The sequence below is a fragment of the Phaethon aethereus genome (genome assembly GCF_964289735.1).
Source record: "Phaethon aethereus genome assembly, chromosome: 9".
Taxonomy (NCBI): Eukaryota; Metazoa; Chordata; class Aves; order Phaethontiformes; family Phaethontidae; genus Phaethon; species Phaethon aethereus.
Window position 1 is genome coordinate 2,369,488 of NC_138585.1, and position 23,910 is coordinate 2,393,397.

A 23,910-nucleotide genomic window follows, 5' to 3' on the forward strand; every position below is an offset into this window, starting at 1 on the left:
GGGACCTGAAATAACATTTATCCATTGACTGTTCAAATGATTGAATAGATAAATATCTGATCTCCATTCGCCAGGCAAGGAAGCAGTTACAGGACTTGGCTACATTTATTTAAAAAGTAGATGCTACCACAAGGATTACCATTTAAGTTGTGAATCTTGCACCTACTCCAGTGGGCCAAAGCATCTCTTCTCTGAATATCTCTTACTTAAGACATCAGATAAAACTTTCAGCCTGAACAGTTAAAAACTGGTTCTATTAGCAGACACACCTAATGACCTCCTGCTTCCTTTCGAAGTTAGCCAGGACTCTTTAAAAGAGAAGACAGCTGCTGAGGGCTGGTAACTTTAAATATCCCTCAGAAACCACCTCATTCCAAAAGTGACATTTCTAGGACCTCTGCACGTTTGTTCAAGGTTTGCTTTAAAGCCTTCAGGTGTTTAATTATTACTAGACTCTTTAATCTGTAGAATTCAGAACTGCGCTATAATGATTAAATATCACCAGTTTCGATTACCAAGCTGGCATAATGTATATTAAAAACTGAGTCTGGCATAAGTAAAATCATGAAAGCTGAAGATCTCAAAAAATGACATTCAAGTTGACTAAGAAAGAACAGAAGTGGAATTCCATGCCTAAACCACAAAGACATTGTACTTCTCAGTTCTTTCCAAGGTCAAATGGCCTGAAATGAGATATTTCTTAGAATTGAAGGGCTAGACGTTGCTAAGTCACTGGCTGCAAGCACCCAAGAAACACGTATCTCATACTTTAAGTTTTAACAATTCCATCTGTTTAACATTAAACAAAATCAAGAATTCCAAAGGACACATTTTAACTGTTCCATTAGACCTACAGGTCACTACACCGTAATTAATGCAGAGGAGTAGGGGACTGTATTACAGGTGTAAGATGAAAAGTCACAGACCATACCTGACCTTTCCTGGCCAGCAGAAAAGCCTGAAAATGGACTGTAAAGATGGAATACTTAATTCACGTGGTGTCGCTGGGATGCGCCAGGGTTATCTGGACAAATGGTCACTTTCATTACTAGGACTCCAGAGAAATAATTTCCTTTCCAAGCAAATCCATTATTTATCAGCCTCCTCAGTCTTCTCCCCACACCAACTGATTTTATTTTTTCGCATGTTACAGGCCAGGCCACTACTCAATCTGGGCAATGAAAATAAATCAAAACCGTTTCAGAAACACACATCCCTGACTATCCTCCAAATGAATAAAGTTTGATAGCAAAGGGTCAAACTTCAATAGTTCCTGAACACTGAAGGGGGCATTGCTTTGTTTTAGTTCACCAGAGGTCAAATAATTTGTGACTGTATTTACCACAGACTGAGACAGTGTGTTATCTTAAAACTATGAGCTCCTGGAGCGACCCCAGAATAAAAGAAGAAATCACATGAGTTGTTTGAACAAGAGGGCAAGGTTCTGTGCCTTCCATCTGTCCTCACTTTTTTGTCTACTCTCAAGTATTACAACAAATTTTAGTCCAAAGTTTACAACATTTGCGCAGAACCAGCTTTCACGAGAAGGAAAGTGCTCCTATTGCTGTAGGCTGGCAAGCAAATCAGTTCATACGGGTTTGAAAGGACTACAGTTACCCATTTGGCTCACGTGGCAGAGTTAGCGGCCAGCTATCAGCAATAACCTGCCTTTGCCTTAGAGCAGTAGTCCCCCAATTTTTCTCCCCAGAGCAGAACAGTTGTGGAACCCACACATCCTGTCCAGAACATAGTCTGAGGTGAAGCAGACAGCAGTGGCTTTCCGAAGGGAAGAAATTTTTGAAAGAAGAATGAAGTTTGCAGGAGTGACACAGGTTTGGAGCATGGAGCCCTCAGTTTGCAGATGACGTAGGGAGGAACAAAAAGATCAGGGAATTGGAGTGCCCGTTTGAAAAAAAAAAGCAAAAAAAAAGCAAAAAAAAAAGCTAAGCAGCAGAATGACAGAGAAGGATGCAGCTTGGCTTCCTCACTTGCTGTAAGACCACATGCCTGGGCAGAACAGATGCCACTATCAACAGAGGAGCGAACTGCATTGTGGACTGTCTTGCATAAAAAGACAGGAGGGATGGGCCTTTGATTCACATGGATTTTTCATCTGTCTACCTGGAATGACAGTTCTTGACACTGGTGACAGTTCTCCAGTTTAAAACGTAAGCTTGCAGGAGCCAAGCAAGGGTTTGCACCAGACCACAGCCTGAAAATACTAATCAGTAACCTTTAGTGGCGAGAAGTGTTTGTTGCTTTAAGCAGGACACACAGCTACCTGCAGTGTCATGGACTCGCAGCACACGCTACGGTCACGCATACACTTGGTTGTCTGTTCATGAGAAGATCTGAACACTACAAAGGAGCCTTCACGGCCAAAGATCAAAGAATTGTAAAAGGTTACTAGGTCTCAGATCACACACCACCAAATCCTGACAATGACTGCTTTGCTGATTAGATCCTTCACTTTCTAGACTCATTCCAAGAACACGTCGTCTCCTCAATCTCAGTAGAGGGGCACGTATGAGGAAAAAGTGGGGTTTTTTCAGGCATTTAAGCCGCATTTCCTTAAGTCTGAACTATATGTTATTCTCTGGAATGAAGGACACTAAAAACACACTAAAAGCTTTGGAGTCTGCCAGACTGCTACAGTAAGTGTCAAAGAATGCAAACATGTTTTCTTATTGCAGTATTACAGTAATACTTCAGTATCTCATGGAGAAACAAGTCATGTTAGTATTATCTGATCTCTGGCTGATATACTTGCTCATCAACCACTTTTTTTTTTACTAGCTATAGAAGTGTGACTTAAGAAAGAGATTACATTCCTATGGTATGTAAAGTTTCCTTTACTGAATTTTCTTATAAAGTCACATGCAGTATAAAAGTCAAATCTAGTATTTCAGCATGAGTTTCTTATTTTTTTTACTAACAAATTTCCCTAGGCAAAGTATAACGCATAGACAAACGTACAAAACCACTGTAAAACCTCAGAAATCATCTGATCACGACAGATTCCATGTATAGATTGTGCAAGTATTCTGACTAGTCTTGTGAAATAAGCTACTGAAAGACAAACCAGTGCCTTGTTTATATACAGAGACCAAGGCAGTAATGTTGTTTCCATGTTAATTACAAATGGTTACTGAAATGATGATAAACCTCAAATGGATGTGTGTCAAACTCTGGGATATTTATCCCTGGATCTTTTAGTATGATTCTGTATTTAAAACTTCTTTAAAAAGCCATATCACTATAAATGCTTGAAGACACAAATGGAAATTAAGGCACTCCTTTTTTTAACTGGAATCAGGAGAACTTGGTGCTTTGAAATCTTCAGTATCACAGATTTTGTGCTGTGTTTTATACAAGACTAGTAGAACCAAGATAGCCCTACGTGAGAAAACATTTTATACAGAAAACCATTTAACTAGCTCACCTTAAGAACGATGCAAGAATCATCCGTCCGTATTGCTCCAGCTCTGCACATGGAAGTAAGGCTGTAATAACATAATAAAACACACATTCACCTATCATCATTTTTTATGCACTTAAGTAAGATGTTGCAGAACAACCAACTGTATTCATGAAATGCTCCTTTTTGTTCTACCATTGATTTCAATACATTTGTGCTTACTAGACTTGGGCACATGAACAAACCTACTACAGACACACTTTTAAGCAGATTTCTAGTACAGGACACCTTACTGGAGCACTGATCAATACACACACCACACACTGGCCAAAAAAGGTCTAACTGTCAAGCTTGATTGATCCACAAACCTCTTCTACCAACAAAAAGCCCCAAATCAACTACTTTCATTAAGATAAAGGAGCAATATACATAGACCTTTCCTTTGGCGCCAACAGCACGGGCAAGCACTTAAAACAATCAGGAGAGAATTGATAGAGGTTTGGTAGTCTGACAGCTCAGTCAGAAACCGTTCAAGCTTTGCATTAGGCTAGGAGAGATGCAGTATTGTTGTGATGTTTGTCCACAGGCACATCTTTAACACTGCTGGAATACGCACATCCTTGCTAATGATCAACCCAATTAAGCCTCTGACACCGAACGAAACTTGCATTTGTTCTTTATAAGACAACAACTTAGTGGATATGACAGCTCCAAGGTCTCAAACTACAATGTGGACACACAACATCAGACAAATGCATAAAATTGCTTTGTTAATCTACCTGTACATGTGCTCCAAGCCCTGGAAATGCAAACTAGTTCACACACCAAGGAAAGCCGTTTACATTTAAGTGGTTTATACTTTTAACTTGGTTTGCTACAAGGAAGCGGAATGAAGCTGGAAGATAACTGCTCTGCATTCCGTGCAGGAACACTCAAGTATCTTTTGTTTTAGATTTTTACCTAAGCCATTTAACTGGCTTTTATCACGCCACAGTTGAACTCAAAAAAACCAACTGAATTTCAGTAAAAGTGACTTAAAACTAACATGTTTTGACTCTCAGTTGGGCAGGTTAAAAGTGTACATAGGGTCAATTACAATTGCTTAGCTAAGGAGCAGTAATATGCTAACATACTGTAACCATATCATGTTTCACTGCATTCCTGAGCTCCTTCCAAGTGCCTTAAAGAAAGTTCTTTCACCTCTTAAAAAGGTAACATCACTGATCCTGTTCCAAACACCTACTAGTGACAGACATAGTTAAAAATCTCATGAAGAGATGTCTGTCTTTATATTATTTCTCAGAAGTGAAAAGGTAAGACTTGACCGTTTGCATAGAGATCATTTTATAAACTTTTACTGTCCAAGCCTTGCAGCTGACATCACAAAATACTCATTTTCACACTTGAACTATCAGGAGGAAAGCACTCATCTTGCAGTTGCCATTTAGTCCAGCTAGACCCTATTTGCCAAAGTAGTTCTACATCAAACATTAAATAAGTTAAAGTATTTTTACTTCAGGTAAAATAGGCTTGGCTTAGCTGGAAGCAATTCCAGTAATTTTAGGAGAGAAGGTTACTGCTCCACTTGTAGCTGCAGATCACTCTCCCAGAAGGCTTACTGCTCTTCCCTCTGTGCCAACAGTGCTGCTCAAGTGAAGGATCCTTACTCCATTTCAATCAAGAGGTATTAACTCAGGTCTACCAGGTCTACTTCAATTGTTGAAAAGCAAAGGCAACTTCTTAAGATAGCCCTGTATGCCAGTCTGGATTCAAATAGAAATTCAACGGAAGTCTTCACAAATGCACAAAAAAACCCCTTCTACACCCACATTACAAGGGCTCTACTAATAAATCAGCGAGAAACTGCAGATTTTGACTGCTGGCAAGGCAGGAGTGAAATCTAATTTAGAAGCGGAAAGAAGACAAGTGACAATTTCACCTAGTACTTCGATTAGAAAAAAAGAAAGGAGAGATAGTCTGACTCGGAGGGAATCAAGTAGGGAGTGAACTTATAGAAGAAAAGCCAGTAAGTCTTTGTGAGCCTTGATGACTGTTGTGAAACTGAGGCCTCAAGTGCTCTAGTAAGAAGATGACTGGCCATGGACTAATTAGAAACCCAGTCTGAAACTCAAGATACTGTTTTGTCTTCCATTTTCCTGAAATTTTCTTTTTTGCTTTTCACCGCATCATTCACGCTTTCAAAGGTCCACTTGAGCCAGAGTACTGCAAAGCAACAGCAAAAGATGTGATTGTCTACCCAACTCCTTCCACTTTGAAGCAGATCAGTAAAGAACACCAACAGACCTGGGAGCATTCATCCCAGAACAAGGAGACAGTCCAGAGCCGGAACAACTTTTAACTCCAGCCTGCCTTCATGACTTATCAACTGCCTTATATCTTGAGATCAGTAAAAAAAACCCAACCAAACCAACCTTCTAATACTTAATTCTCTATGTATTCTCTGAATTCTCAAAGAAACACATAAATCCATCAGAACTGAGACTGCTATAATGCAGTTAATTCAACTTGCCTTCTTCACTAAGAGCTGCCTAACAAAACCAGTAAAACCTGATTGCATAGTCCAATTGTGGTTGGAAGGAAGTGTGGGAGGTCCCCAGGCCGACCTCACACGTGGAGTGAGATTACCTTCCTAAGACAACCCCACACATACATGTCTCTGTAACTGCTTTCATGAATGGGTCAAGTCATCATAACCCGGCAACATTACAAAAGAGGCCATCCTACCTATCCCACTTGTTTCTTACACAGAAACTTGAGACCTTGCACCATCAAATGTCAAGGAAATTGTTTGGTAAACCGAATCAGAGAACTCACCGATCCAGGTCAAAAACAAGCCATCAAAATCTAAAAGAATAATCAAACAATACACCAATGTCCAAACTCTTGGGTTACATTTGATTTTAGTAGTTTATAGTGATGGGTAATTTCATCTCTTTAACCCCCGATGTAATTTATTCCATTATCATCAACACCACAAAAGGAAAAGGGTCTTTCACCGAGCTTACAAACCAAATAACCCTAGTGTTGCCAATACAGAACATGGTCTCATTTTGTCACAGGGTAGAAAGTAATTATGAATATGAACACACAGAAGACACATGTGCCCGCACCAGAAGGGAAAGATTGATTTGAACTATAAAATTAATTAACAACATTAATCCTGCTGTATGAACACATGAAGCTTAAAGAATGATCTATTTTAATTAAAACAGTTGGGAAGAAGGACTAGCTCTGCTGTCTCATCACAGTAATGCATACTCAATGCACTAAGCCTCAGTCACCTGAGTGAGTCCTCTGAACAGCAGTGCAACGAGAACATAAACTTATATTACATGCTGATATTTCAGTATTATACTCTGCAAGAACATACAATTGACTATAGCCTATTCAAAGTAAAATTTATCATAAAATTCAAGCTACTCATGAAAGCTGCAGTTCAGCTTATGAAAATCCACATCTCAATGCAAGTTCCTGACAGAACTGCTGCCCAGCAACATTTTTCCCCTGTTGAAGTACAGTGAAGAGTGGACGTTACACTGTAAGATTACTAGGTGAGAACCACTTCTTCAAGGATTTAGATAATGCAAATAACATCTATAATTATCCCAAAGATTTTAGATCACATATTATTTTGCAACAAGAACAAAAGGAACAAAGTAAGCATTAAATTGCATACTGTTTCATTCCAATTCCTGAAGAAAATTACCATTTGGCTGATGTGAGCTGCATTTCAATAGGCTTGTCCCTTTGTAACATCTTCACGAAAATCTGCGGTAACAATTCTCCATCAACCGACACTGCAAGCAATGAAAGAGAACTCCAAGTAATTCTAATTCAGACAGTCAATAAAATGAGTGTCAAATAAGCAACAGCAGCATTATACTTACCATTTACAAGAGTCATTGATACCTGGGGGTTTTCAAAGGCTAGAACTGAGAAGCATTTCAATGCTTGCATTCGAACCTGTATAAAAACATAACATAGATGAAGCATAAATGTAAATGCAAACTTAAAAGCAAAGTTGGTCTATACTGCTGTATAGGCTTGTAGAAAATCATTCTGTATCATCAATAAGAAATGAAGATGATAAATAACGGGCAGATGGAAACATCTAACTCGCACCTTGACTCCTGTGATCTTCCTGTTGGAATTATCCTTCTATAGGGTATGTCGTGAACTATTTGTGAAAAAGACAAGCAAGGATAAAACTTGGGAACCAGTCAGAAATACTGGTCTTATTTGTGATGCCTCACAGACATGCAAACAACAACAAAAGAATGGAAGTATAGTGTGTATATACACACACTATATACACACACACACACAATATAGTAGTACTTTGGAAAGAATTCCAGGACACATAAGTACATAAGAGAATCAGAAACGCATGTTGTTGAGACTTATACACCAGAAGCCTTTAAAGGAAAGTTTAATAAAATGTCTAAAGAGAACTATCCAGTTGAAGTGATTCTAAACTAACCTTAAAACAGATAAAAACCGTAAGTTTTACTGGTGTTACACAGCCTCAGGTATCATCTGTACAAAAAGGCTTTACAAATTTCTTCATGCTGAACCTTCCTCCTCCAGTCCAAAACCATCTCTCGGTTCAACCAAACAGTATTTCATGGTTGCCTAGTCATGCCAGGCTATGAAGTCTTCATAACCTGTTTTTTTGACACAGTGAAGACCAACCATTATCATCTTCCCAGATGAAAAATCTGATTTAGTTCAGATATTAGTCTTCGACTTCACCTTCTACAGCTGCACATATTTAAACTGTGTCCATGTCTTTCCACGTTTCTGTTGCCACATTCTTAGTGTGAAAATAAAGCAAAAGGAGCAAGATTTTTGACCTAAAGAATCCCATCACTGCAGAAATCACTTACTGCAAGTTAGGTTTAGGCCCATCCCACCCTCCTCAGCAAAAAGTCTTAGAAACATGGAGGCCTGAGGGTAAACAACAACAGCAAAGACAATCACACTTTTGTGCACTGATTTTATAATATCTAATCACAGCCTTGGCAAGATCTCTTCTCATCAGCAGTAATGAAGTGTCAGTCAGGAGGAATGGAGAGCAGACTACCTGGCTTCAGAACAAATGCCAGATACTTTTGTTCCATTTACTTTTCCAACAATGTAATGAATACAGTGTATACTTCAAAGCAGCAGGAAGCAGAGATTGTGTATCAAAAAAGCACTGAAGAAAGTCAAACCTGCAGCTCAGGAGCTGTATTCTTGGCAGAAGGAAGTCAGGGGCAAGGGGGTAAAGGTTCTATAATGAGAACAACTGAAGTCTAGCTGGAAGTTAACAATTTTGTATAATATTGCTCTATTAAAGATATAAAAATTACTACAAAGGCTAGTTTCTTTGCTAGTAATGTCCACTTAAGCACAATTACTGCAGTAGTTACACAAGAAACAGGGAACACAATCATTTGGAAGAATATGCAAATACAGTCTTGAAACCATTATTTGTAATGCTGCTGTAAAAGCTGTAGTCCTTTGGCATTAGGTATCTCACCAGTGGTGAAATGCACACCTGTAATGATATAACACATGGGAAAGACACTCGTAGAATCATCTGGCTATAGGACAATCCCAAAACTAAAGGAAAAGACTTTATTGAAAAATAATGGGCAATTCTCTTGGCAGACCTAGACAAATTCTTCTCATGGGGACTGAAATCCCATTTTGAGGGTTTCTGCTGTTTATTGATGTGGTCCTATTGCCTAAATCATCTGAGATACCTCGCTGGCCTTTACTATAAATACTGAAAAATAGGCAAAGTTTTTAAATGCTGTCTTTTCCTGTTAAGTTCTTATTTGACTGAATAGTAAGAAACCGAGTAGAGAAGCATGAGAATGAGATCACTTGTATTCTACAAAAACGTATCAGTTACATTAGAAGTCTGAGAATGTCTAATTACTGCAGAACACTAAGAAAGCAGCTAAGAGCACAATGAAGCTGTTTAACCCAGGAGTATTAACACAGGGAAGTGTATGAAGAGCAATAAAAAGCGGTTCAGTATGTACACCTGCAATTTAAAGGCCTGACCAAACTAGTCAACAAGTAGAGAATACTTTATACATCCCTCCAGTAAGGTAAGACTAAATACATATATTTTAATGCAATGCTACATATAACTTGTTGGTGAAAAAGCAATTCAAAAACTTTGCCTTTCTCCAATGTCTTTATTTTAAAGGAGCTCTTTGAAAAAATTAGGGAAGGTTAAAAGCCATTAGGAAAGGTTCTAAGCCAAACACAGTTTTGAAAATTCACCTTAAGATACAGGGTAAAAAAGGTCGGCTAAGGGGAGAAAGACCAAAATGTTGCCTGATCATGGTGAAAACTCATTAGCAGAGAAAGACAGATAAGAGAAGTTTATCAGTCTCAATTACAGAATATTGAACACTGCATACTTCTGACTGGATTTATTTAAAAAAAAAAAAAAAACAAAAACACACAAACCCAAACCAAACAAAAAGCACCACACATGAGGTTAACAAGCCCCTGGAACAGAGCACCAAATTTCCCTTTACTTGAAATTCTCATTTAAAGACTGGTTTTCCTGCTGAAAGATACTTTAATTATCAAGAATGTTCTGCATTAGGCAGGAGATCAAAACAGACAAGCACAATTCTCTCATCTAGTCTCAATCAACCAGTGAACAGCCTACTTCCAATAAAATAAAAATGGCATGATAACATATTAGGTATTTTGTATTAGATATTGTAATAAAAATAAGAGAAATTGGGATACTCTGAAATGTTTCATATTTTCAGAATGATGACATTCTTACTCTGGAGAGGGGGAATAAAATGATATCTTCATAACAAAGTCCATGAAAGTTCAACTGCTTTTGAACTTTCTACAATCTAAAGATTGTAGACAGATTTAAAAATCACTTGCATAGCAGACATCTGTTAGCCCTCAAAAAAAACAGACTACACAGAGCGGCCTCAGAAAGCGTTCTATGCACTCAAACACCTTTTTAACTAATTTACAGCAGACTCCTAAGGCTATGCTCAGGATTTGAAATTTTGGCCTTAGACTGGAAAGAGCTAGTTGACCCTCCTTGCCACCGAGTTATAGGTAGAGTATGATGATTTCCCCAGAGGTGCTACTTTCAGATGGTCCAGGATGGACTTCCAAAACATAACAGAGGATGAAGCTGAGACTCAGGAGATTCAGTGAGCACAAAACACAGGTAGCCGGTGGCCTCCACACATTCCACATCCATGTTTTCACAGGTATGACTTTTGTTTGGGACAGTTCATATTTGCTCCTCTTAGTCTTAGTTTCTTTCCCTCATTTGCTGTTCAATAAATTAGACAGTTTTTATTGGGTTGCCAAGTGACTGTTCTCCTTTGGATCAATGAAAACCAGCTCTGTTTTAATTAACAGTGTTTTAACTTTACAGAGCACTCTAAAACAATAGGTCTTGTCATATGAATTTCTGCCGAAACAAGTGAACAACTGTTATTCTAGAAATATACATTATACCTGTTTACAGTTTTAGTTCATATACATAGGCATAGTTTTTATAATCTTCATTTGGATCCCCTTCATAAATACATGTAAAACACCAAATAATTTTCATGTCTTACTTTGTAGGCGGTGGAGACTAACAGATGTGCGATATTCTGAACAGCTCCGTGGTTAAATAAGATTGTCTGGTGATCTGGACCCTTCAAAGGAAAACATAAAACACAATTTATTTTTTCAAAAGAACCTGCAAGAGGTTTCCACTATCTGCAACTTACTGTTAAGTATTAAAAGTAGATTTACTAACATTTACTTTGTGATCAGTTGGCATACCAACTTTTTTTTTTTTTTTAAAGAAAGAATTCCAATTCCTATTTTTATAGCACTTGTCCTTTTCCGGTAATCATTTCCATTCTTGTCTTCAATAGGCAATGAAGTTAGTTTTCACAAATGAAGAAACATGGATAGAGTACTTATGTTTCTATTCTTCATATTGGAAACAAGCAAAAGCTCCTGATTTTCTCTACAAATCATATAAAAGATCCCCAGTTAATAATGTCTTCTTCACTGCTAATATTAAGCATTTTCAACAATTCTAACTTCAGAAGAGTGGGAATTAATTCTGAAACTGTTTCTAGACAGAATGTGACAGTGCTTTGAGAACAGATTCACATTTTCCTCCTACGGATTATTTAGTTTCAAACATTCAGCTATAAATCTAGTCAGCCATCGCCCATTTACTGATTTCAAGATCTAAGTCAATGATGGCTGATTTTCCAAGACTTAAAAAGCCTTTGGAATTAAACACAAATACTGATTTTTGCAGTAGAAAGGTCTCAGAACTTCTGTAGTATGACAAGGCTCGGTGAGGTTGGAGAAAACAACACGAAATCTCAAGGGGGCCTGCAACCCTCAATAGTCTCTTGTGAAAACTGATCTGTGACAAAAACATCTCTAGAAGTAGATTCATAACTCGAGTCATCTTTGCATTAAGCACAGGCCATGCACAATTTAAATTCAGCTTTTAGAATGTCACAGCATTAATCATATCTCCATGCATTTTCTTGACTAGTCTGCAAGTGAAGAAAGTACCTTCACTCCTTAGTCTTTTGTTCAAACCCAACTGAGTTTATGGGCACATCTATACACCCTAGCATGCATGAGTGATGCTTTATTTTCACATTTGAGATACAGCTGAAATCAGAATCATCTTATATTCAAGAGAACATTTTTAGAACATCCTTTACCTCTAAGAAAAAAAGCATAAAACCACTTTTAGATGTAACATATCTGGTGCTTTAAGAGATGCTTCAGCTGCTACTGCCACCAAGAGCTTTCTACCAAAAAAATGCAATTAGAACAGCATGGTTTAAGGAGGAAAATAACTTACATTGGCACACAGAAGTGGCTGAGGCAATGATTTAAAGCCGCAGCTATGCCAGTGTTGAAGCTGAAGAACAGATATTAAAATATGTGAAAAAAATGAATGAAATTAAAGTAAAAGAAATCATCTTGACCTAGATAGTTTTAGTAATTCACAAGTGTTAGTGATTTTTCAATGAGATGCAGATGGTAAATTCTGTGCAAACAGGACAAATGCATGTACAGAGGTGACACTTGGGTGTATTCTTAGTTGCATAACTAGATGTACATCAAAATTATCTAATCTGTACATATTGTGTTTGCACACACCAATCCAGCTTGTTTAGCGCACAATCAGGTTAAGCACTAACCCAGAAATAGGGACAGCTTCAAATATAAATGGGAAAACTTGAGAATATGTATCATTGCCAAGGAGTTCAGGCACCAATTTAATAGCAAGGCCTTCTGCATTTGTTTCTTTCTGGGTATACCGACAGAGTTCCAGGAGCCGGTCCTATTACAGTCACCTTTTTCTCCAAAAATGATTGAACAATATAATTATTTCAGGAGTAGAAATCATATTTCTTGCATGATTTTCCATCATAAAATGACAATTTTCAAGAAAGTAGTAGGCTAGAACAATGTAACAATTCATTACATAATGAAATTTTAAGAGCAGATATCTAAATGCAAATGTACCTTGGTTCAGGGATCCAGCACTGGGCCTAAGATCACATAAGAAAAGATTCTCGGAACGAGCTTGGGAGGAAGCTGCCTTGATTACAGGCTTTATCCTGGATCTTTCCCAGACACAAGATTTTAATTTTCAACCGGTGGTGAAATTATTACTTATGCAGAGATGTCACCACATTCAAATATAAATTCCAGAACTATCTCTTCAAATTATTCATACAACCATGAGTTTGCAAATACATACCTTATCTTTTTAATTTGACCATTAGAATAGTAAAGCTTACCTACTCACGTCACTTTCTCTGGAAACAAATCAACCGAGATAGAGAGAATCTTAAAAAGTACATTTTGACTTGCATTTTAGCATGCCTTGTACATCAACCTGATTTCAGTTTACTTATTTGGTTATATGATGATAGAATCCTGGCTCCCTATGTTAAGAACTGCATCTGCTCCCCCTGTAAATCAACACTTTCCCTTTCTTAGTATGGCTCTTCTCCAGGGTCAATGTTTTCCATCAGTCAATTTTAACTCTAAAAATGCAGTGAGAAGCAGTAAAAGTAAGCACTAAAAGCAGAAAACAGCAGCAATATGCTAGGAAACTGAATTAGGGATTTCTTAGCACAACACGTCTGAGCTTTTCCAAGGAAAGGTGAGAAAGAAAGAAACCAGAGAAGCCCAGCCAAACAAGACTCTGGCAAGGAAGAGCGAAAATGGATGCACAAGATCTAAGCAGAGAACAGTACGCAGGAATGAGGACAGTAGGAGCTATGGTATGTCACTATTAGTTTAATGAATAAATCTACTAAGATGAGGCAAAAGAGAAATAAAAGCATCAATACTTCTTCTAATATATCCTAAGCCTTACCTAAATATGAAAGCTTATGGTAAAATTTCTCCAGGGAAAAATTAGAAAGGTTCTCTCACTCATGGCCTTTTGTGGGGGAAGATGGAGTCTTCATTAAAAATGTAGTGAATACATAAAAACTTTCAGTATTTAGTACTGTTTTTTTTTAAAATAAGAACGTACTTTGTCTATCCATATAAATCAGGAGATCCCCTGCAAATTCTGCTTCACTGTATTAGATGTATATGTTTGTTATAGATGTTTCATGTTATCAAACATGTTCTATGTAGGTTATATATGTTTCAGATTGTTATGTCTGAAAATACAGCAACTGACCTTGAAAATCAGACCTGAAACCCAAGAACTAAACAAAAAAGAAAGAAGAGGGCATTTTAGGTTTGTGCAAGCTGCATTTGCCTGGGCAAGACAGAAATGAGTTCTTGATCATTTTAACATTTGTGATGATCTGTTTACTCAACCTCAAATATTTTTCTTTGTTATGCAGCTAATGTTTATTCCGTAAATGCAACTATTTCCCAGTACTCACTGCCATCATCCTGCTTTTCTTGTGCATTCACGTTTCTATCCGTTCATACAGTCAACTTCTTCCTTTACAAAAATTTGGATTTTTCAAAACATTCACTGTAAATTTTGTTCCAAGAGAGATCTGGACAGGTGGAGGAGGCATCCAAAACACTATAGTGAGTTCGTAAGACCTTCCTTACTCTACTCCTGTTAAGTGACTGGGCTTTTGTTTTGTTAATGATATATTTGATATGTAAGTCACAAGGAGTTAATGAAGCTACACGGAAGTAAATCATTTTAAAAAATATGACAATAACTGTTGTCAAGTTGGATGAATTACCTGAAGTTACTCAGTTCTCTCACACAGCCAAGAGGGTTTATATAGCTACTGAGCTAAGCCATGATTGCATAAAATGACTTCTATCCCACCCTATCATCAGTCCTGTGTTATTTTTCTTATAAGTCAACATGGCCCAATTTTTTACCTGTTCGAGCTACTCAGCCTATAAGAAGAGGCTTTCAAGGGCCACTTAAACATGAGATGCCTCACTGGTGCATTTTTCTTCTTAAAATACCAAATTCTTTTTCCAATATTAGCTATACATGTGAACTGCCACAGCCCAGTGTAGGATTTTGACTTAATGTTGTTTTTTTTTTTTAAACAAGTCTATAAGTGTTAGAGTTATATCTTTAAATCACACTAACTCTGCAGTTTTCAGTCCTGTTTCACTTAACAAAAGAAATGCAATTGGATGAATGTATATAAATAACAGGTAAGGCAGAGAAAAATACATTTTTAACAAAGGAATAATTCAGAGTTCCAGAAGATTCATTGTAAATAGTAAGGTAGAAAGATATTTGTCAAGGTAAATAGTTACAAATTCATAAATTTTGGAACTTTTAAATTTGTTAGTCTGGGAGATAAATACAAACTATGATCTTTTAGTTTTAAATTGTTTTGAAAAGGGAAAGATGCTGTACAAATCTGATTTCCTACACTGAACTATTATGATACAGTTATTGTATAACCCATGGGTACAGTAACTACCAAAACCTCACAACAATTATCTAAAAAAAAAAAAAAAAAAAAAAAAAAAAAAAAGTGGTGTGTGGAAACTTGGAAGGGGTGGAAGACAAAAACCTCTGTGTTTGGGCTGAGATTGCTGCTGGTTTTGAACTAGTTTTCCCATATCAAGAGAATTACATTATATAGCAGGAATGAACATGTACCTGGATAAACCTGTAACTGGTAGAGCTCAACTGAGAAGGGCATTTTTCTTCCTCTCAACCCACAGTACCTCTCAGAAAACATTCTCTGGGCTCAAAACAGCTGTCTTGAAAGCAGGTGCAAAACCTATGCAAAGAGATGCTCACACTGTCTTGAGACTTCCAGAGAAAAATAATAAGCCTTCCAAAATTTATACTGATAATAGTGAGGATTGATATTCGCCTAGACTGTTGAGTTTGTTCAGTAGCCAAAGGTATAAACACATACACACACCCTATAAAAAAAGCACTTATTTGCATATTTCATTTTACTGTAGAGAAACATATACCAACCCCAATAAATCCATCAGCAAATCCAGCGCAATAACAGTTCAGTCAATACTGTCCTAACGTTCCTGCCACACAAAGCAGTATCATCTTATACAGTTTCTTATATGCCAGAAACACAACAAGTTGCATAAAGAACAAGTATTCTCTTTCTTACTTTGCAGCAATGTGAGAAGATCTGACATATGTATTCTTGTGTATATCGAGACCTACTGAGCAGTGCCATAAGGTGGGAGATAACGGTAGCATCCTGGAAACAAGTGAGAAAAGAAAAAAAAAAGTATTAACGCTATATTTCAGCATAGTTTGTTCACAGCTTGCTACTTAAAAGAGTCCTCCTGATTCTGCATTTGGTGTTCTCCCTTCCACCAGAACTTGTATGGACAGAGGATAAGACCATTAAAGTAGTACAGGACAGACTTCAAGGCACAAGTGACAGTTCTGAGCCAAATTCTCATTGAAAAAATAAAAGGTCAATGCAACTTAGGTATTAAACTTCTGGGATTTGTCTCCAGAATCTTTGCTTCGTGAGAAAACAATAAAAGAATGGGGGAAAAAAACCATACTGACTGCAAATGTGGTCACTGAAAGCAATTACTCCGGGAGTTGTCTTGGTATTGTCTTACTACAAGTGTGATTTACCCACTTCTTCAGCTCAGCATAGAAAAGAGCAGGGAGAGGAACAAGGTGCCAGACTGAACAATGTACAGTCCACCTTGAATTCTGTGGCACTCACTTTCACTTTTTTTTGACTATAGCTTCAGAGGTACACAGCTGTTTATGAAAAGTTTTACTTCCCAATTACTGGGGAAATTCCCAGTCACACTTTTTTATCTTAGCAAAATAAACATGCATGAGTCTCTCCTATTTGTATACATATTTGAGATTAGGCAAAGCTTTGCAATACTTATTTTTGTTATTTTTAATATTTTATATATATATAATTTAGCAGATTTATTTTAGAAAGCTTTGCTGCCAACAATCCTTCTTGTTCTCAACAGAAAACAACAGGACAACAGAGCCAAGAAACACACTGAGAATAAAAACAACTTCTGTTTCTACTGCTTGTTTCTCAGTAACTGGAAAGGATCAATGTGCAGCAGCCTCATTTGCCATTTCAGCATTCTATAGGGAGAAAGTTACTTACTAGAAACTGGAGTTCTTCCACGTACATCAGCCATACATTCATGCTCACTGCACACTTATATGCATAGGAAAAGCAAGGGAAAAACTATTCTAAGCAGTATTCTTAGGGTCTGGTCAACAGTAGCTCTGATGTGCCTTGACACACAAACACATCTATTTCTCTGCAACTTCAGAGCCCAAAGGCCTGCAAGGAATTGGTTTGGTTGCAGGGCAATAGTAGACATCAAATCCACAAGTATGTTGTAATAGCGCCAACGATCATAACCACAATGAAGTGTCTCTGGACTCTCCCTGACAGAGGTAAGCCTGCAGTGGTGTGTAAACTAAGTAGGCATTGGGTTTGGGGCATATGCCAAGCAAAGCAGCAAATTTCCAAGAGAAACCAAACAGAAGCAGCTAACAGGCCAACCTTGCTCTCAAGAAAAACCTATCACAACCTTAGAAAGTCACAGCAGGTCCCCAAAAGGTCTAAGTGTCTCCTCTGAGTTAAAGCAAAACAAGCTGACAATATACCCAGGATTCATCTGTAGTTTAACACATTTGACTCATTACAACAGATTTTTGTCATTTTCTGTAAGTCTTAGGCAGCTGAAGATATCAAGCCACATCAGTGTTAAACACAACATACATATATACATGCTAAGAATCAGTGATAAAGTGCACCTTAGACAAAATAACCAAGAAGCCAGGAGGGAAGAAAAAAGGGACATCTCAGGATTCAGAGGCAGTAGAGCTTATAAAAATTATCTTCAAAATGTAAGATGCATGACCTGAAATCTCCTGCAGGGAAATCACTAAATAGGTAATCTGCCTTATTTCAAAAATTGCAACTAGAAGGATGTAAATGTTAGTCTGAAAGTTAAAGTCTAATTAAACTGATAGAGATACTGTTGTTGCCAAAGATAAGAGGTACAAGAATTCACAACTAAAGAAATACATGCAGAGTGAGCCGAATAAAAAAACCACACACCTGCATGAGCTCAGTAATCCTTAGCCAGAAGAGATCCCTATGAGCTAAAAAGGATTCAAATTGCCACTATTAAAGAAGCATAGACACAGTGTTCCCTAACGCTGGTAACCCATGTTTTTCTATCTACATGATCTAGAGAACCACAGAACGTTGCAAACTTTGGGGATGTCAGCAAGCAGGAAACCTGGATTCAGGCCGGGGAGTGGAGAGGGGAAAGAAGAAAACACATTTGTCCTGTTTTGGTCTCTTCCTCCAAAAAGGTGGGGTTCTCATTCATAAGCACCCACTATTATATATTGCTTTATAACTGTGTTTTGTCCTTACCTTAAATTTGGTTTTCTCTCAGCTAACCAGGAAATTGTAGATGAGAATTTATAGATGTCAGTATCCATTCAGGTTCTTAGGGAGACAAAAAGCCAGAAGAGTAGGAACTAATTTGTTTGGTAGCTCATAGGTGACTAGCTTGCAACCAGATTTGACATCAATCAGGTAATCCTTATGGGAGAACAAGTCTGATGAGGAGCGGCTGAGGGAACTGAGGTTGTTCAGTCTGGAGAAGAGGTGGGTGAGGAGAGACCTTCTTGCTCTCTACAACTACTTGAAAGAGGGTTGTGGTGAGGTGGGTGTTGGTCCCTTCTCCCAAGTAACTAGCAATAGGACAAGAGGAAATGGCCTCAAGTTGCATCAGGGGAGGCTTAGACTGGAAATTTTAGGAAAAATTTCTTTCTGCAAGAGTGGTCAAGCATTGGCACAGGCTACCCAGGGAGGTGGTGGAGTCACCATCACTGGAGGTGTTCAAAAAACGTGTGGATGTGGCACTTCAGGATATGGTTTAGTGGGCATGGTGGTGTTGGGTTGATGGTTGGACTTGATGATCTTAAAGGCCTTTTCCAACCTTAATGATTCTGTGATTCTGTGACTGCCCTGTGCAGCTGTCTTGTCTACAGAGAGGTATTGGCAGGTACAGATCTGCGTTTTTGTCACGCAATGAATACAACTGACTCTCATGATCGACCACCTTTACCATGTGACCACTGCACATCTGGATACTGAATAATGCTGCCAGCTCTAAAGTGATCCTATAAAAGGGTACAGGACACTCCCTCCTTCCCTCAAGCTGGTAGAAAGGTTTTGCATCTTGCTTTATTTTTAAATTTGAACTGGTGAAATTGCTTATGACAATCAGATTTCAGTGAAAATACACAAGAATAACATTTGCATTATTCTTCATTAACTAAGAAAGCACTTGAAATCTATAGAAAAGGCAAGGCAGCAAGTCTTGTATCAGGAGCCTCTGGAAATCAACCTGAAGGTAGAAGCGCGAAGATTTCTGATGCTATCTTTCACAGGATCTACTAGAACATCTCCCCATATCCTTGTTTTTATCTCCCAAACTCTGCATAAAATTGTATTGTGCTTTCATCTTCGAATAAAATAATTATTCAGTTAAATTCTTTTATTCAACACACATGAATGCGTAACATCTCTCTACCTGTATCTAACACCAGTGAAGGAACTAACAAGCTTTTATTTCACATGCTAGCCAGTGACATCATCATGCAATAGTTCAGTTTCATCTAAAAACTCAACAGTACCAATGACGAGTATTTTTGGCTGCAATTTGAGTGTTTTGATAAAGATATAAGTGGACAGAAATCGAGCCGCTAACTGTTTGGAAGCTCTGCTATAGAGTTGTAGAAATGGGAATAGAATGGCAGACAATGGTGCATGTAAGAGAACATTTCACTGACCAGTATGGTGGCATCGCCCAATGGTAAGTTCCTGGATAGGAAGGTGTTCTTATCGGATGACAAAAAGAATTTTAAATTAGCAGTTAGGAGACTGGGCTGTTCCGACACCAAACATTATGACAGTGCACTTCTGGTGTCACTGTGACCCCAGAGATGATGTTGTTATACGTATGATACAAGGGTTAATGAATCCTTGCAATCAACAGAGTAAGGGTTCCCTGAAATTCTACCAATACATCAAGAACTGTGTTATTAGACATTCTGGACTATAAAGGGACACATTTGAGAAGCAATTCTTTAGGGATATCTTTTACACAGTTTCTCATTTTGTTCCATCAGATCAGAAATGCTGGGGGCATGAAAAGGTTGATTGCTTGTGAGAAAATTGTTAATTTTGCCCCTTGATTCTGCTAAAATATACCCAAATGCTGTAATAATTTTGGTATGTTTATCAGAAAAGAATCTAGAAAGAGAAAAAAGATTTGTGGATGTTACTGACTTCCAACTAAATGCAAATAGTAATTTTGTGTCAATATGAGGCTACATATTAATATGTAAGTAACAAAGGATCTTTCTAGCAACCCCAGTAAGTGACACTGTTTTAACTGCAAATTATGAGTGTAGACTAAGGAAGATTCACAAATCCATTAAAATGTCTGCTAACAAAGACTACTTCCAGGCAACTTATGACAAATATCTACACGTCACATGTACTGTAACAAAATTACTGCCCACCCAAACAGAATTACAGAATTCAGAAAAAGAGAATTAACAGAGTTGCATTTACCTGCTTGGATCCCAATACCTACCTACTTTCTTCGTATTCCTTTTTAACATTAAAACAAAATTTGCAGGATCTATTCTTAAAACATTTCTTTTTAACAGAGGATTATTATTCTTTTGGCAAGTCAGAGAACTGAAATTCTTATATTCAAAAAACTTACATTCAAGCTCTCAAAGCTAGAATTCATCATTTTACAATTCTTATTTTTAGGAAACAGTTCAGATTAGAGAACATTTAGCCTTTCTGCATGGGCTTGGCCATCACAAACAGGAGGAATTAAAGGAGTAAGGCATTAGAAGGTGACCTAGATTCCTCCTTTAGTAGCTGCGTATCACTGAGCCATGGTGGAACACGTGTACACTTTGCAGTGTGGTTTCATTGCTCGTTGAATACCTGGCTGTTAATCAGTGTAACATATCCTGCTCCACCCTGCTAGCCTTGTCTTCTCAATTAGTACTCCTCTCCTTCATCAAGTCTGGTCAATCACCAGGTGACATTAGGTTTTCCATCTCGAATCCGAACAGCAAGGAGGAACGCATTTCACTTAACATTACTAGCTCATGTAAGCTGGAAAAAGTGAGATTTCTGACACTAACTTCATTCCTCATTGTCTCAACAGCACGGAGAAACTCACCCTGCTGCAGTGTGTTCATTCTCCAAGCTTCCTCTAAGGACAGACTCATTCACAGCAGAGAATGTACCTGCTACCCATCTCTTCCTCCATGGCCAGCATAGCAGCCACAGCTAGCAATTTCTGAATAAAATTCTATCTGGGAAGGGAAATGGGATCATCACTGAGAACATCTGTAAGGTAACAGGAAGAATGCCTTCATGGTCTGGACCCTTTCCACCGAATCCATTCTTTTTGTTTTAAATAGAATAGCAAGAGCTGAAGCAACAGGCTATCAGTCAAACTGGATTTGACTTCGTGCTTGAATTTATTCAGTGAACCAAAACACACCTACCTATACTGAGCTGGCTAGTTCAGATGTACAAAACACCTCCAAATACAATCTTACAATTAAAAAAAAGTCTACATGTGTATCTGCATCTCAACAGATCTCTTAGCCTGGGACTCTGTATCATTCCTCATTTCCATTTGCTGGATGGTCACTAAATTGGTCTCAGCACCAAAGCCTGCTCCCTTCCAGTGAAGGTGCGTTTACAGCAGGTCTGGATACAGCTTACTGTTCTGCAGCAAGCTTGCTGTAAGATCTCAGCATCAGACACTAAAAGCCTGGCCTTTCTGAGAGCTCCGTGTTCATTCAGCTCCACACACATATGGAAGGGTCTTCACATTTTCTCAGGACAGGTCCTAAGTTCCTACAGGAAACAGCCCAAATGTTTCCACCTCCAAAGAACTGCTTCGTCTTTGGAACTGAACATAATTGCTCAAAACTGCCAGCAGTTTATTCTTCAAATTCCTGTCTAGAAGGAAAGGTTCAAGAGGAAAGATGTAGTTTCTGACACCTAGCATTTCTGCTGGAAGACATGTTCAAGTTACTGTGGATGATGTGCTTTTTGATTTGGTTCCCAAATCTATTACAAACAGCAAGAGATATTTTCAAGGCCCTTTTAGCAGCTCGCTTTAAAGCACTTGGGTATCCTGGATCTTAAGCGAGAGGTTCTCTGAAACCTCTAGAGTGACTATAACATCCTTGGAGACATTGAGCTAAGTCACAATATCTGGTCTTGAAAATAGTTTTGGCCAAAGTTTGAGAGACAGCATCCTACACGCAGTCAAACAGCAAAGAAAATCTGGGGAAAGTTGCTATCTTAGATACAACTCGGGAGAAGTCTTCTCCAGAACTGCTCGACAAGAGTGAAAAGCCATTGACAAACAGTCTCTTACGTTTCAAAATAGGACCTGTTAAAGGCAGAACTCGGAGGATTCAGAATTCAGAGGCTGCTGAATTTCATTCATTCAAGATCTGAGGCTATCTGCAAATGGTGGCAGTCTCCCCGGAGCTGTTGTGATCAGAAACAAAGAGGAAGCAGGGAGGCTAAACAAGAACTTTAAGTTCTTACTGTTATGCTCAATGTCAGAAAAGCAGAGTGTTCGCCATAAAGCGTTGATGAGGCCCAGAATTACTTCCTTAATTGCAAAGGCAACTTCTCAACTGCTGCCTTGCGAAACACAGCTTGCAGCAGTTGGGGTTGTGGCTATACCTTCCAAGAGATAGGAAAAATGTCTCCTCTTTTCAAACGATTTCATTCATCACCTTTCAAAGCATGAGTTTGAGTATTCCCACAAGAGAAACAAAAAAGAAGCTGATTTGCAGAAATCCTATGCAGACCTTAAGCACAGCCATAAAATATTTAACTTTCATTTGTCCAGCTGGAATGGGAGATTGGAAAATGGGTATTACACAGTTGAAACTAAAGAACAAGGGCACCCTCACCAGAAGATAGCTTCCTGTAGCTATGGTTAATTAAGGGAAATCACATTTCCCTGAATAAGGAGTGGGATGGCAGAGTTCCGATGTCGCCGTTGTGCAGCAGAGAAAGCAAAGGATGATAACAGAAAATACAGGATCTTAAGCACATTGTTCCCACAATGTTAGTGGTAATTTATATGCTAATACTGGTTCTTTCACATTTCTGTACATACTATTCCACTTACTCTCCCTTCAAGATATCAAATCTCTCCCCCAAATAAGGAGCAATTAATGGTCTCTATTGAGCACCAATCCCCAGGCAGAGGACGGATTGTTAATGGAGACGATGATCTTAAGCCCTGACTTTGGATGCTGAGAGCCGGAAGCAGGTGCCCCTGCAATTACCAACTCTTAGAGGCCCACTTGGGGGAATGTGGGAGCATGAAGTGGAGTCAAAGGAAGGAACAGAGACACAAAGAGGAAACTCTCACATCACTCGGGAGAGGTGCCTTCAGTGGCCACACATACAATCTGCTCTGAGGGTTTCCTTGCTGAACAATCAAAAATCAACTGGGAAAAAAAGGCAGTAAACAGTGGAGGACAAAGCTGGCTGATTATCTACACAGACTAAATACCAGGCTAAGCTGTGAAGAGCTGCAGAGAGACTTCATGAGATGGACTAATTTGAAGATGAAATTCAGGATACATGTATGGTAAAATTGAGTCCATGGAAAACAACAAAGTTACATACTTATTGCCACTCTGGAATGAAAATGTAAGGAATCATTAAAAAAGGAATAGCGAACAAAACAGACGTTACAGCACTGCATAACAAATAGACTAGATAAAAATTATGTAGAAAATCTGTTGAAGACTAGCACCACACAGAATTTGTGTCTGGTAATGACCGAGACCCCTGGACCATACAGAAAGTACGAAACAAAGGCCAGCTGTGCCCTTCTCTACAAGCATCAAG

The 23,910-nt window shown here is 38.3% G+C and overlaps 1 protein-coding gene across 3 annotated transcripts in view; it reads right to left on the reverse strand.

The window, feature by feature from the left end:
* Positions 1–23,910, reverse strand: part of ARMC8 (armadillo repeat containing 8) — a gene marked incomplete at both ends in the record, with an annotated part of 80,277 nt that overhangs the window by 19,571 nt on the left and 36,796 nt on the right. For 2 of the 3 annotated variants that reach the window (XM_082003770.1, XM_082003768.1), the window contains 5 exons: positions 3,443–3,503; positions 7,146–7,236; positions 7,327–7,402; positions 11,047–11,127; positions 16,063–16,155. In XM_082003770.1, the coding sequence (XP_081859896.1) occupies positions 3,443–3,503; positions 7,146–7,236; positions 7,327–7,402; positions 11,047–11,127; positions 16,063–16,155 (402 nt within the window). The remainder of the gene's footprint in view (positions 1–3,442; positions 3,504–7,145; positions 7,237–7,326; positions 7,403–11,046; positions 11,128–16,062; positions 16,156–23,910) is intronic. The other variant, XM_082003769.1, reaches the window with a different exon arrangement.